General features: G+C 39.5%; 1 protein-coding gene across 1 annotated transcript in view; it reads left to right on the forward strand.

Moving 5' to 3' along the window:
- Positions 1 to 15870, forward strand: part of MRPS5 (mitochondrial ribosomal protein S5) — a 59565-nt gene that overhangs the window by 20075 nt on the left and 23620 nt on the right. Inside the window, exons 3-5 of the mRNA XM_037392082.1 lie at positions 1693 to 1818; positions 2124 to 2357; positions 5864 to 5898. Coding sequence (XP_037247979.1) covers positions 1693 to 1818; positions 2124 to 2357; positions 5864 to 5898 — 395 coding nt within the window. The remainder of the gene's footprint in view (positions 1 to 1692; positions 1819 to 2123; positions 2358 to 5863; positions 5899 to 15870) is intronic.

The raw sequence follows: 15870 nt of genomic DNA on the forward strand, positions 1-15870 counted from the left end.
TTTTTTACAGGGACTAAAGCCTACTCAGAAGCAAATACAATTCTTGCCTCACGGTGTGTAAGTGTGATAAGCGTTGCTGCTATCCATGGGCATTTCTACTTGTCTATAACATGCAATTTCCACTTGTCTGTAACACAGCTGAAATCTGTATTATATATTTTGGCTTGTCAAACTATTCGTACAATATGTTATTTGGGTATGTAGTGACTTTCTAGGCCATTCTGCCCTTGCCCATCTTGAGGGAATACTACTTTGTAGCTTCCTGGGCTTGCAGTGTCCTGTCCCCTTCCCCGTGTGCTTGCTTTCTAGCGTACTGAGCTTTGATTACCCAGGTCGGGATTGCACTTCTCAAAAAAGTCACGGTTATGCATCCTACTTTGAAAAGGATTTTTGAGTGAAAAGATGGGTGCCTTACCTTTGGAAGAGCCACCTTGACAATGTATAAAATTATTTGATACAAAAATAAACGTGGGCCCTTGGTGGTAGCTGAAGAAACCCTGGCTAGCTCCTGTGCCCCGCTGCTGTCAGCAGGCAGAGCTCCCCCGGTTCCAGTGCCTTTGCAGCCTGTGGGACAGGGTCTCCCACGTGCATGGATCAAACCAGTGTGAATCGCTGATGGGAAACTGGCCATTTGAGTATAGTTACTTTAATTCCCCTGGTTAAAAGTGTTAACTGACTTTTTGTCTACTTTAAATGAATAAAATCAGTTTCTAATCAGTGAAGACAAGAGATTTAAACTGCCATAGTAACATTGGCCCTAGGTGAAACACATAATAGCCTCAATCTGCAAATATGGCAGTGGTGACGCTTGTGTGTTCCGTGGGGCTAGCCTTCTTGTCTGGCCTCACCGCATGAAGTATCGGCTGTGGTGTCTTCTTCACATCCTCAGTTTTGTTTTGGTGTAGTTTGGTTTCGTCTCAGTTGTGAGGACATCCTATGTTTCCATCAGCTGGGCAAACAGTAGTTTGAAGTTAACTACTAAATACGTAAGTCATGCTTTCGGGTGGTGGGTGAAACTTTGTACGAGAGCGGACGTCCCACGCGCAGCCGCTGAGCGAGGCAGCGAAGCCTGAGCCCGGGCTGGGTGGCAAGGCTGCTGGAAGCGTCCAGCAGTCCTTCTTCCTTACGTCCCTTCGCAGTTACACAGGCAAGAAGGGGCCTTGCGTGTTGCCAGAACACAAGAACAGCACACATACATCTACATGTACATTGTTGGTTAACTTCTCGGGGGGGTTGTGGCTTTTCAAAGCAGGCTGACCCTTGGGTTTTTAGGGGTGATTCAAGTTGACTGTCACTGGTATTTGTCCTTGGATAAGTACTTACAGGTACTGCTGCTCTGAGTTACTAATGAGTAATTTTCTTTTAATGACTTGGGAATTAATACCGTACTGGTTAGGGATGTCTGCCTTTAAGTCAATTTTGAAAATCCTTTTAAAAACCATGCACCTGCCTGCATGCCTGTCTGATTGCAGTCATCAGGAGGAGAGCACATCTCTGCACCAGGTACGTACACACACCATGTAATGGCTCTCTTAGCAAGGCAGTAATCCTACATCTTAAATCCCAGCAGAGATTAAGCAAGGGTTAACATTTCCAGTTTGTGGTGGTTTGGGTTTGTGGTTTTTTTCTTCAGCTTTAGTTTCCAATGTAAGCTGTGCTTGTACATTACTTATGAAAGCTTTTTTATTTCAGTGACAGCTGATGAGCTATGGAAAGGAGCTTTGGCAGAGACTGGTGTGGGAGTAAAGAAAGGAAGAGGAAAGAGAAGGAAGAAGAAGCTAAGGAAGAATCTCAATAGAGGCCAGGAGATTGGTGAAGGTAGATTCACAAATCAGGGGCTGAAGAAATGTCTTGAGCTTTTTGCGTATCATATTTCTTGATTTAATAAATTGAAAAATTGCTGTTAATGTCTCTGGTGTCAGAACTCCTTGAGATATTTTTGTCTTTTAAAAAAAAATCCTGATAAGATTGTTCAGTGTTATTCTTGGATTCTAAATATAAATTCTGTATCATAAACCACACTAGAAATATGTGAAAACCTTCCACTGGATTGCATTTTTCCAGCGTGCAGAGTTTCGGTTCCAATTTGGCATAAACCATGATTTTTCTCTGTTAATTTTAAGGACGTTCTGGTTTCCTCTGGCCTGGTCTCAACGCTCCTGTGATACAAAGTGGGAGAGTCCAGGCAGTTACCCAACGAAAAAAAGAAGAACGAGACAGAATTCAGTCTGAAATTGTTCAGCAGAGAGATACATGGGAGAAGAAGAGAAAAATAAAAGTTAAGAGAGAGGGAGGATGGAGTGGGAAATGCTGGGGAGGTGTCCTTCTGGATCCTCCTGAGCCAGGTCCTAATGGAGGTAAGAAAACCGATTATCTGTCTTGGTCTTATTTAGCCTTTCTGATAAGGGGCTCATAGAAAGTGAGATCCAGACTTTTCCTGTGACTGAAAATTGATTTTATACTTCTGTTACATGCCCATACATGAAGCAAGGCAGCTAACAAGTTCTATTAACACAAGTGACATTTATTAAATCACTGCTTAGTTTAATGTAGCTGTTACACTATTGTATTAAGCTACAGACAGTACGATGTTACACTGTATTACGGAGTACTGTATTACCTTGTGGACTGTTACAGGAGTCATGAAGTATGGAAATATTTTTCTGTGTTCAATATTGTCTTGAGTATGAAATATAGTCACAGGTTGTTTTATAGTTTCTTGAAGGATCCTATGGGATAAATCAGGCTTTTATTTTCTAGTTCAAATAATGAAATTGGTTAAAGATGATGTAGTTTGAATGTAGCTAATAGAAGTTATTTATTTACTTACTGCCTTGTTAAATATCAAAGTGAAACTAGAGTTCCTTACCTTTTTTTACAGTGCTGTTCTTCAGACCACTAGAAATTCTGTAGTAGCTTTGTTTAATATTTCGAAGCCTAATCCTTCTCAACTAATGAAAATGAGTTCTTACTCATATTCAGCTGAATTTTTCTCGGGAAGCACTTGGTGATGCTTGTATGCGTGTTGTCTGTAGGCTTTGTGGTAAGATGAGCGAAGACAGTTGATGTTTCCTAGCACTGTTGTTTCAGACTTGTCGCAGTTATTCCAAGCATTAAGCTTGGTCATGTTTCCGCAGCTCCCTTTGTCGAGAATATGTTCCCTCAGTGCAAGCGTGGATCTTGGAACATACATTGTAGCAAGCCAACATGAATGGAAAATTACGTGCATGAAATCACACTTGGGTCTTGCAGTCACCTTTGCTCCTCAGTCTGCCTGGTGCTTTGTTTGTTAATTTCTTTCTGTCTGTGAATATTTTCTGGTTACATTCTATTTGCTGTTAATTAACCTTTTGGACATGTTTTGAACCAAGCCATACAGGAGGGAGACCATTGTCTTTCCAGCGTGATATACTGCCTTTGTCTGTGTAGACTGGAGTTATGCTGGCATTTTTGTAGCTTTCAGCTTCATAGAGTTATGCTGTTGCAGCTGTCTACTACTTCTGTGTTCCCTTTCCAGGTTTTCCATTCTGGTAGCTGGTACAGATGATTTTGTGGCTTCTGTTACTGTACTGTCCTGAGATGCATTGTTTACCTTGTGAATTTAGGGAGAGCTTGCCTGCCAGTCTCTTAAGAGTATTTTTTGGTTGTCTTCAATTTTAAGAGCAATTCATTCTATTTTAATATCAGCATAATACTGTGTTATACAAGTGAAAGATTTCCTATATTTACTTCCCTGTATTGCATTTTATTACCTTGAAAGTGAATATTCTGTGGAAGGCAGTGATGTGAGAGTGGGCTTGGCAGACTGTCACTGAATCTTACAACTGTAAAAATCAAAGATTTGAAAAATTAATGAATTATTCTGAATTCCCCATAAGTCAGTGGTGGAATATAAAGTCAAGAAAACTTCATGGTTCTAGTTCCATACTTGGAATACAAGACTATGTTGGTTTTAAATTCGAATATATTTTCAAGTAGTTCATCCCACTAAAAGAAGTGGCAGCTGTTGCAAACAACATTTATGCGTGTATGAATTTCACCTTCCGGTGCTTTCCTTCATTTTGCATTTGGCTGATACTACTGATGCTGATCACTTGTGTTAAAGTTGGCTGTGCGGAGGCTGTAGTAGTCAGGTCCAGTTCTGCCAAAAAGAGGAAAGGGTACTACAATCAAAAAAGGAAAATGAAACTGACAGCTTGTATTATAAATGTGCTTGAGAAAAAGTAGTTTCTGATGAGTATACACTAATTTCCTTTTAATCTGTTAAAAGTTATGGGGATTTTCAGGTCCCCATAGTCATTTCAGCATCTTTTTAGTCAGAGAATTAATGATTTTTCAGGGGAATTGGGATGCTGGCTGTGTGCAAAGCACTGTCAAGATGGTAGAAGGAATAGACCTGAAACCGCCAGACACAATAAATCCTTTTGTCCTGAGACTGTGGTGTGGCTGGATTCCCTTGTGTCTAAGCAAGAGTGAGTTCTGACAGACATTCTGCAGTTCAGCCCTTCCTGCTGCTCTGGTGTTATTCTCTGATAACAAACAGAGGTTGAGCATATGCTGCAGCTTCCTTTCAGCAGCATTCATATTTTCTAATGAAAACAGGTACAGGAAGTTTGTAGAAAGCTGGATGTTGTTAGCCTTCAACATCTGACAGATTTGGTTGAAACTGACCAATATGTTAAAAAATAAATGAAAATTGTGGATATACTGTGCCTGTATGTGTGCCATTCTTTTATGGGGATCTTCTTCCACTACACCTTTATTTATTGTAAATGTGAGTAGAGAAAGAACAGTATTTCTCAGTTGAAAATACCATTATTTTTCTTCCAAGTTTACGGTGTTTCTTTGCAACTGAGGAGGCTTCAGAGAAGGAGCCTGTTGGCATTCATATCCTCTGCTGTGAGCGAGAAGCCTACTTCTTGTAGGCTAACAGATCTCTAAATTGTGCCAACATGTTCATATCTGTAATCATCTTGGAGGTTACGTGTAAACGATAAAGCAATGTTTGGTGAAGGAATGAGCCCTCCATTCTCCATCATTATACTGTTTTCAGCTTTCCTCCAGAATCTCACTGTAACTACACCAAATAAAATAAGAATTAAATGTTTTAATTAACACCGGTCTTCTATGTTATACTGAAATGCTTTTGTTCGTAAGATAATTTGGAAAAGCAGGAGGTTGGAAGGATCTCTTATCTACTCTCTGTGTGATGTTCAAACAGAGCCCTTAAAATGGTAAAGCAAGACAAATTTTAAAAAAATTATTATTTTTCTTCTTTTGTGCTACTCTGGTTATTTAGCTTGGACAGTCTTTGGAAACTGTTCCCATCTTACTTCGCTGCATGTATGGTACTTAAAAAGATGAGGAATTGATTGCAGTTGGAGGCTGGTGTCCCTAATAGAGTACAACGAATATATTTAACAGTTGTCATCTCTTAATTATAACAGGAGCTGTATTGTAATTATAATAAGTAGTATTACACTTTCTGGGAAATTAGAAATTTAACTGGATTTTCTTTAAAACTAGTTTTCTTCACATAAGTTGATTTTACTGAAGAAATGAAAAAAAAAATCCATGCTTTATAAATAAGAACTATGTGCTGGTTTTTCACTGACCTTATTCTAAAAGAGATTGAATGGAGTCAAATAAAGAAAAGTATGAGGTCTTTTTAAAAGGAAGCAGCTAATAAAGCTCACTTTAGATATGTTTGTTCAAATTATTCTTTTCTACTTATTGCTGAGATTAATTTATAAGTTACAGTTACATAAAAATAATGTCCTTTTGAAATTATACCACCTACAGGGAGCTGTGCTGGTAGACAAGTAATACAAGGAAATGTAATGCCCTGTTTTTCTCCCAACAGAAACTTACGAAGATTTTGAAGCAAGAGTCATTGAGGTAAGCATCACAAATAATTTCAAGGACTTTAAATAACAACCACTGTTTTGCATCGAGCTTGCAATTATTTAACCAGTTTTTACTAAGTCAGTCTTACAGCAATAGGAATTAGTCTGGTATTCTGTTTCAACTGCATGACATAACCTGTCATTCCTTTCATTGGGGCCTTACTTTCTCTGTTGAGCAAATAATACCTGATTCAAAGATGCTTTTGAGTAACTGAAATGGCAGTAAAGCATTGGGGTTATTTCTCAGACAAAACTACAAATAGGAAGTTGTATAACTCTGCTTGTAAATTAATTAATTAAAGGGAGGGGAGCGGTGGCACAGGCCAGAGAGTGAATGGAATGAAGATCCCGTTTTGTGTGCCTCTCAATTAATAAAATACCCACTTAGCCTAGATGTCTTAACCTGTGATATTTGTACCTTCTGGGAAAAATATTCTGACAAAATTTCCTATTCGTAGTTTTATACCCACTTTATTGTTGTGCTTATTCATAGAGTAAGGTTGATGCTTTTGACTGGACTAATGCAAATCTTGTTTCCACCCTGATTTCTAAACGTTATTTTGCATCATCTCACTTTTTAGTGAGGTGATGGATAGATAAACAGTTTGATTGATAGATATCAAATCAAAACTAGTAACTGACAAAAGATGTCTGTGTTTCAGTATTTTCCTTTTCTCTGGCTGTTAGTAAATAAGATCTAATACATGCTGTAAATCCTTCTATCTTAATTTGCAAGTAATAAGGTTGTCTGCCACATGCTTATCTCGCAAACTTGATCCTGGTTGTACATCATAGATTCCTATTCTCTGTGCCCTTGAACTGTGACTGGCTGACTAGGGCTTCCTGATGGAAGTGTGGAATATTTTAAAGAACAGCATATGTGCTGAAATGCATTCTGCGTGTCCTAGATATTTAATGAAATCACTGAATCACCTTAGAATAATTTTCTTGTGGTAAGTTAAGAAGCTACAGAGATTTAAAAATATTTAATCTCCTATATTTCATGACGTTGTCACCTTTTTCAAACATACAGTAACTTTGCAGCATGTAACTGGTGGTATTCAACCGCTTGGTTGGTGTGAAGTGATATTAGCTCACTACTAAATCCATGTCACTCAAGATACTTGCTGACCGACAGCAAAACTTCAAGCTAAAGGGTAAAGACCTTAACACTACCAAAAAAAGTTCTTAATTATTTCAACAGAAGCACCACTCAGAATGTGGTGAGAGAAGATAACTTATTTCGAATATGATAAAGGCAGATTTTGCTTTGAAAGCAGGGTAATCCATCAGTAATAATTTTCTGCTTGGTGAAGTGTAAAGTGTTAGTAATGCAGGCATGTGGACCCACGTTATGTCTCAATGGAAAAGCCATTTCTGAAGATGACAAGTTGCAACTCGTTCCAAAGCGGATCATTAACAGTTAGTGCTACACACACCCACACTATCACAAAACATTTTATGCTTCCCATCTATCTTACTATTTTTCTTTCATTTGAAATAAATTAGTTGCTATGGAAACCATAGAACTAGTATAAGTATTGTTGGGGGAATGTGGGCTTCAGAAATAAATTGATTTCTGGGGACATATTTGCTCCCAGCCCAGAATCAGATGATGCACAGCATCCAGAAAGGGAGCATCTCTGAAGTGAGAACAATTATTTGCTCTCTATCCTTGCACGTTCCCTTCCCTTCTAATTTCATTGTAATTTTAGTGAGGCTTGTGATTGCAGTTTTACAGCGCTGTGTCCAGAAGTTTATTTTTCAGACAACTAATATCTCAAACCTGTTTATTTTGTTTATTTAATGCATAATGTGTTAAAAGGACTTGATTTTTGCTAAAATGATTGATCCAGTAGAAAGCAAAATGCTCTACACTGTGACAAAGTGACCACTTCCAGCTGGGGGCGTCAGAAGGCCCCCAGATAAGATTTTGCCAAGTCTGTCTCGTTCAGAAGTATTGATCAGATTGGTGATGGAGAAGGGGCTGTGAGAAATTCAGTGTAACTTGCAGCACTTTTGCTGGGAGGAGATCTTAGAGCCATGCCCAGCTGCCTGGGCCCTGAAGCCCACCGGGGCCTGTGGAGCCCCACAGAGGCAGGAAGCCGTGCCTGTGCAGAGGTGGCAGCAGCAGCTGTGCGGTGGCTTCTTCGCGTAACGGGGCACCCAGGGCGGCAGAGCCTGAGCCCCCAGTGACTGCTGCTGAACCATCACAGACCAAAGGAAGTCCTAAGGACTTTTTGTGAAAATTTGAATTGTGCTTTGATAAAATAAATTAAACCTTGTTATACAAATACTCTGGCACATAAATCAACCCAGTAGTTTTGCAGGTAATTAGAATCACAGAGTATCTTGAGTTGGCAGGGACCCATAGGGAGTGTCGAGTCCAGCTCCCTGCTCCTCCCAGAACACCAAAACTAAACCATCGGACTCAGAGCGTCGCCCCAGCGCTCCTTGAACTCTGTCAGGCTTGGTGCCATGACCACTTCTGTGGGGAGCCTGTTCAGTGGCCAACTGCCCTCTCGGTGAAGAATCTCATGGAGAAGAACCTCAGGGCACATTCCTGGCTCACTCGGCTTGCCGTCAGCCCAGACCCCCAGGTCTCCTCCTGCGGGGCTGCTCTCCAGCCTCTCGGCCCCCCAGTTCATGTTGCATAGGCAGGGCTACCCCATCCCAGATGCGGGATCCAGCACCTGCTCTCGTTAGCTTTTGTATGATCAGTGATCACGCAGCTCTCCGGTCTCTCCAGACCTCCCTGTAAGGTGTCTCTACCCTCGAGGGAGTCCACAGCTGCTGCTGATTTACTGTCAGCGCCAGACTGACTTAATGTACCTTTGACTCCTGTGTCCAGATCATTTATGAGAGCATGAAAAGCGCTGGCCCCAGGACTGAGCCCACCAGCGACTGGTGGCCAGCCTGTTGTAACCCCATTCGCTGTAACTCTTTGGGCCCGACTCGTCAGCCAGTTGCTCACCAGCGTGTTACGGACGTGCCTGGCTGTGTGCTGGACATTTTGCCCAGGAGGATGCTGTGAGAGGCAATATGGAAAGCCTTGCTAAAATCCAAAAAACCCCCCACATCTACTGGCTTCCCTTGGTCAACTAGGTGGGTGATGTCAAGGTAGTTAAACAGGACTTTCCCCCTGTGAACCTGCTGGCTGTAACTAATTGCGTAACCTTGTCACTTCAGAACATTCTCCTCTTTACCTACCTGCAGATGAAATTGCTTATTAGATTTATGGTCCTTTCAGGATTACCACCAGAACCTTCATTTGCAATTAATATTTAACTACTTTATTATTGAAAAACTATACTTATCTAGCTACTGCTTTGAAAAATATACTTCTCTATTTTCTGACCACGATCTGAGAGCCAAGGTATTAACCTGAATCAATACACATTCTGTAACAGGTGCACATCAGGTCTCTTTGATTAATATGAATGTTGCATCCTGAAACATAAGGATGTTTATACATGTTACTGCGTAAAAACACCCTTTTATCACTGTAAGACAGACTGTCCATTGAGTTGCCATGCAGTTTTAAATCGGTAGAGGTGACTGTGCATCACTTTACTCTTGTTGTTACTACAGCTTCATTTGCTAAACAAGCCTGTGAAACACTGCCTGTATTTTTAGCCAGTATTATGCTGTGCCAGTGTCCAGATGAGGTATTTGTTCCAAAGTATCTGGAATCCAAAGTGTTTGAATTTCCATTTAGTTTCATTCACGGTATATCATGTTGTGTTCCACTACCAAAGTTCACAGTGATGCCCTTTTTGGGAGGGATCACACACTCTCTGTCCACTACCACGCACTGTCATATACTGTTGGATAAGCTGGGTTTCCTTCGTGCAAATCCTTTTCAAATCCTTTGATAAAACTGGCAAGGAATAGCATGTTCTTAATTAGTAGGATGCACTTGAAAACAGCTCTTCCGTCTCAAGATTCTGCATTGTGGTCATTTTAAAATCTCATATGCAGATTTTAATCTTTTTGAGACAGCAACTTTATCCTGTATCTCTAAGCAAGCTAAAAATGCCATTGCTTTTCTTGCCAGACCTTATGTCTGATTGCATTTTTGTTGGAACATGGCCAAAAATCTCCCTTTTTGAGGCAGGAAAAAGTGAACCAGTCCCTTGACAATAAAGTCAGAGCTGCTGCCTAAACTGTGAAATCAAGTGTTTACTTGGTTTGGAGAGAAAGGAAAAGGTTGCCCTTTAAATGGGATTGTAGTCAGAGGGAAGGAGACTGCCATGTCCCAGTCCAGAACAGGACCGTATGTGTAAAGCAGAATGTCCCTTTATCTGCCAGTTTTGCAGGATTCATTGCAACACAAGGCTGCATAGGTTTAGGAGCAGGGTGCAAGACATGCAAGAGACCTTAAAGCTACATCAGTATCTAGTCTCCATCATTGTCTCTTCTTCTTTTTTCTTTTTTTTTTTTTTTTTTTTTTGGGGGGGGGGTGCTGGGGGGGAGGTGGGTGTGTGCACGGGGCAGTAAGCGGATACTTCAAGTTAGGGTAATATGTAATGTCCTTTAATAATAATACTTTTACGCATTGCCTTGTTTAGAGGCTTAGGATAAAGGGTGGAACCAGAAGTACTGAATATCAGCTGTGAACCACATCTCTCATGTGGAGGCAAGAAACTGTTTCCCGTCGTTTTGTTTTTAGCTCTTGACTCCTTGTCTGTGTCACCTGTCTTTGGAATGAAGGTCAACTGCTTTTTGCTTGAAATTGTTTTGCCATTCCTTGATGAGGTATTTTCCATATGCAGAAATGTCTTATTCAGAAATCATTTTCACCAGCATTTGAGAATTTTAATGTTGTGAGAATAGGAGTCTTTCCATTGTCTTAACTGAAATGTGTGGCCAGAATAGGTAATATTTTGCCAGAATTAAAATAAAACAGATTTTAAATGGGCTTGAGTAACTAATAGATAGTGTGTACAGGGTGCAAGAGTAACAACAAAGTTAATACAACTGAGAGCAGCATTCAGTTATTTTAAACTGTGTACAAGCATAACCTCGTGGAAAGTACGTTAATATATTGAGTCTGTCTAATTAGGAGAGAGGGATTATGAGAAGCATTTCCTTAAAGGGAATAGCCTGATTCCCACAGCTGCTTGTCTGAAAGTTAAAAGAATAATCAGGCAAGTCAGAAGTTGAGTTGACTGACAGTCCTCTATAGGAAAGTTTCTGAGGGTTCTCTCCTGTCCTGATAAATGAGCAAATGGGTTTCTTTGTCCTTGGTTATCTTCCTCCATTTTGCTGAGAGGGCGATCAGTTGGGAATCCATCCATTGGCTCGAATGACTTCTAGATGAATCGCATGTATCAAAATCCTTCCTTGCTCAGTGTCTGAGACATGGAAAACAATATCAGACTGGGTAACTCAAAGTCATAAGTTGGTTTATCTTAATTTTTTTTTAAATCCTCCAAAGAGGAAAGGAATAAGCTGGTTTACATGTCTGCTGTGATGTAAAGCAGCAGATTTAAATAATGAGCAAGGGAAATTTAAACATAAAGAATGAGTTGCAAATGGAAAGTTGAATACTAGGATGGATTGTCTGGGAGTATATGGGATGTCTGTCGCTGGAGATTTTTAAAAACAAGTTAGATAAATCTGTTGAGAGGAGGCAGGGAATCAATCTGGTAACCTTCTAACCTATTTTCCTATGATTCTTTTAAGACTTCAGGTGCATTTCGTTTAATCTGTAGACATCTTTGTGCATTCCACTTTATTCTAAGTAGCATAATTATTAAGATTAGGGCAGATTTACCTTCAAAGATACACACTCGGCTCCCAAGGAATACTGATCTGCCACTATGATGAGGTGGAAGTAGATCTGCACTGTTCTCAGTGTGTGATGAGAGGGAAGAGGAATGCTTTCCTCCCTGGCGACAGCTGGGCATAGTCTGTCATCTACTCCTTATAGACGTACCTGCAGCAGCTGAACTGTTCTTTCTGCGTTGGATGCATTTGAGAACAGTGTTTTGTCGGAACTTCCAAAGGACTCTAGCAAATCTCCCACTTGAATTAAAAATGTATTTCCTTCCTTCTCCTCATTTCTAGAGTCCCCTCTCCCACTAAATGTAGTGAATCCCTCCATCACTGAGCTCGTGTTTCTTCCTCGTGTTCTGTTTGCCCTGAGACAGCGTTGATGCCGATGTTTTCTCATATGTCTCTGCTACCCAGCAGTGCTCTTTTATGGTGACAATAAAGACATCGAGCAAAATGACTTTCCAATATCTGCTGCTCAAAGTGATGATAACATCCTTGCAAATGAAAAATAGGGTCTTTTTCAGGGTTTTTTTGACAGTCATCTTTAAAATTTTTTGATAGACCTTTCTTTGCCTTGCTGCCTGAGTGAGTCATTTTTTTTCCTGAATAAAGTCCTCATATTTTTCTTTTTTTTCCCATTTTTAATTTTTTAGTGTTCCAGTGTAAGATGAGTGTTTGTAGGGTCCCTTCTGTTATTTTGACAAAGTTATTTTACTCATTGGGTATGATCACTACTGAATTTAAAACTAAATTGCTGTTTAAGGTCAACTTTGACTTTTCAGAGTCTTCAACAGAATGTGTGAAGTGGTACCGGTATGCACGGAACCAAATTAAATTAAAATCAGTTCAATGAGGGATATCTTTTCTGTTAATGAGTGTGTTCAGTCTAAATCTTAAGATGACATTTGGTAAAGGATCTGACCTTCAGTGGCAGTTCGTATTTAATGCTCTATGCCACATATATCTAAACAGACATGAATATAAACCTATACAAATGAGTTCGGTTTCAAGATTTGTTGTTTTCTCAAGTATCTTTGATACATTCCTGTCAGATTTGCCATTGGTGCCTAGAGATGATAGAAAATAAAATGAGTAGCAAACTTGCTCAATGTCAGAGGTGGTTTGTTGCAATGGATTGCATGCTTCTATACCTTGCTGCACGTGCTGGTGTGCATATGTCTAGACTTCCCCAAAACAGCCTTTAAAGGATGGTATTATTGGGCAAAAAAGCTGGTGAACCATGTGTAAGTGGATCATCTGATCCATTTACATACCAAACTCCCATTGAATAGTCTTTAGGTATTATGCTGAGAATAATAAATGCAACAAAAATGAACATTTACATAAGCATTAATGAGATGTCCTGAATTGCACTGTATACTTTTTATACATTGGGTTTTTAATATGCAAAATGAATGTATTGTTGTCAGGTTTAAAACCACGTGTGTGTAGTTTCTTCTGAGATGTTGAAGAATCAGAGGAGCCTTTTCTGTTAGTTCCTCTTAGATCAGGAGTAGCTGTACACACAGCAGACTGTTGTGGTGGGATTTGGAAAACCTATACAATTTGGTAAAGCTCCTTTAAATAAATGAGTTTTTGGAGTGAACTGGGCACACTGGAGTGAAGTGGGCTTTGACTCTGATGTAGCAGAGGCTGTTTGGACCACTTAGCCTTTAGCCGTGTCTGTGTTGGAGGGCAGCTTGTAACGGTTGATTTGCATGGGCCCCGCTCATAAAAGTGATTTTTTTTGATGGGCCCTGCAGTTGGCAGTGCTTTCAGTTAATTGAAAGGGCACGCTGCAGAAAAGTGGTTGTTGTTTTGTTTACTGTGACATGTCACAACTGTCTGTCAGTTTGGATACTACACTAGGTATTTACTAAAGCTGGCCATTCTGTGCTGGCATAATTATTTACAGTCAAATTCATTCGATTAAACAACAAAATAAGTTGCTGTGCTATGCTTCCATGTGTTATAGAAATCTATTTCGATGCTTTATTATGTCTGAATAACAAAAAAGCTTTTAGAAGCAGGCTGAGGCTCTGCTGTTATGTGAGATTACCACAGATGTCAACTGAGGAAGAGGAGTGCTTTTTGCAAAAAAATAGCAGCAGCAAAAACTTCTACATTCAAAGGCAGCAGTGAGCCCAAGATAATGGAGTCCTATAATTTTCTGATAACAAATATGAGTTTTGAAATAAACAGATCTTTTTTAGCATTCTTATTTTAAATAGATTGCATACATGATGCTCTTTCTATATGTCTTTTCCATTATCTTTATCTTCACAACAGTACAGGAGATTAAAATAATGTTTGCTGGGAAATTATGCTTTGCAGCGGGAAACGGAAAGCCATTTTTAAAAGGACTGTCTTGTGAACAAAACACAAAAGCCCCTTTCTGTTGTAATTATTCTACTAAAAAAGCTGTGCTGCCCTTCTAAAAGAGAAACATTGCTTATTAAAGTTTTTCTTATAATGTAGAAACAGAAAAGCTAACTTGATTTTTCCCTGCTTGTAGAATAGAGTACAAACAAGGTCAGATTTTTCTGTAAAGTAGAGCTGAAGCTGCCGCAGAGAAGCAGCTAGCTGGGGTGAGTGTGAAGGGGCAGCAGCAGGGACTGTGTCTTGGATTTGTTTCTGGCTTTCCCACAGACTGTTGCATTACTTTAGAGTAGGTGGCTTGGGCTACCTGTTTCTTTCTTTCCCTGCCAACCTGAAGGCACATTTCCCATTTTGCTCAATATATTATGTATAAGAAGAATTGCTGTGAATAGAACTGGTGGTAGTATTTACTGTTGTTTAACATAATGTAGTAATAGTAGTAATTAAAATTTACTGCTGTGGTTGACATATGCCGATCTTATTTTAACTGGAAGGTTAACATTTCATGTTATCAACCATCCTCAGATGAAATCAACACGGTGACACAGTACAAAAAGTAGCCGACATGTTATCCTGTGTTGTGGTAGTATTTGCCTTGCAGTGCAATGAAAATTAGAACGTGAGACCTAGTCATCAGTACAGCCTGAAAGCGCATAACATGAGGTTAGTGGCCCTCTGAGTCTTTCATAAAGGAGAGCTTTCTAGGAGAGAAGATAAGGTGTAAATAATGTCTTTTGCAAAAGACAGATCTCAAGTATTTTTGTCAAACACTGACGTTTGCTGCCAGTTGTGAAGACTCTGCCTTTTGTTCACTTGCTGTTATGTTTATGCTTTTTTGTTTTTGTTACCTGTTTCTTAGAAAGATAACTTCAAAGAATTTTGTGCAAGCATTGTCCCATTTTAACCTGGTCAGTGTCAGAATAGTTAGGATATGGTACTGTAATTTTTAAACAAAAAAAAAAAACCAACAAACACTGATTTGTGTGTGAGTGTTAAATTGCAGAAAGTTATGGGCTTGTCAAAGAAGTTCAGGTCAGGCAATGCACTCAATTTATAGAAATAAATGGTGCAGAAGGCAGCAACATAGACACTGATATTATCCTTAAAAGCTGCTTTCTGCAGATATAAGTACACTGGTGCTTTGGTTCATATACAGAGCTTCACATGTCATGAGCTGGGTACTGGGATGTTGGTACGGTCTTTTTTCATCCTTAAAATGCAAAATCATTTTACACTGTTGAATTAGTTCAGGGTCATCTCTCATTCTTTCTTACGTTGTACATAAAACTGTATGTGACCTTTTTCTTCTGGGTGTTTGTGTGGTTTTTGGTTTTACTTTCTAAGAGTGTTGGAAGGGAGAGAAGAAGAGAGGACAAAAGAGATCTTTTTTAATACATGCATAGTAAAAATAGCTAACTGGTTCTTCCTCGGCATCAATCAAAGTAAATTGCATTGAGTGGATAATTGAGTGTATATTCTGAGAAGCGTACAAATTACATTTTCCCAGGAATCGAGTTAGTGATGAACTCTACAGAAAGCCTTTGAGAAGAAAGCTTTTTGTGTTATAAACAAGATAGTGTGCAGTAAATGAAGCCAAATTCTAGGTCTTCCCTGAATCTTCTCTTTTTTTTGCACGTTACCTCCAGTAGTAGTATTTACAGACTTTATTCTTAGTTGAATTGGCTTGAGACTGGCTTGAGACTTACGCAAAACCTGTAATTTCTTAAAGCTGGCTTTTTCTGTCAGGTGAGTTTGGTCGTTTGCTTGTTCTTCCCCTGTTTTCTTCAGACATTCAGCTAGTTTT

Source organism: Falco rusticolus, chromosome 6, assembly GCF_015220075.1.
Source record: "Falco rusticolus isolate bFalRus1 chromosome 6, bFalRus1.pri, whole genome shotgun sequence".
NCBI lineage: Eukaryota > Metazoa > Chordata > Aves > Falconiformes > Falconidae > Falco > Falco rusticolus.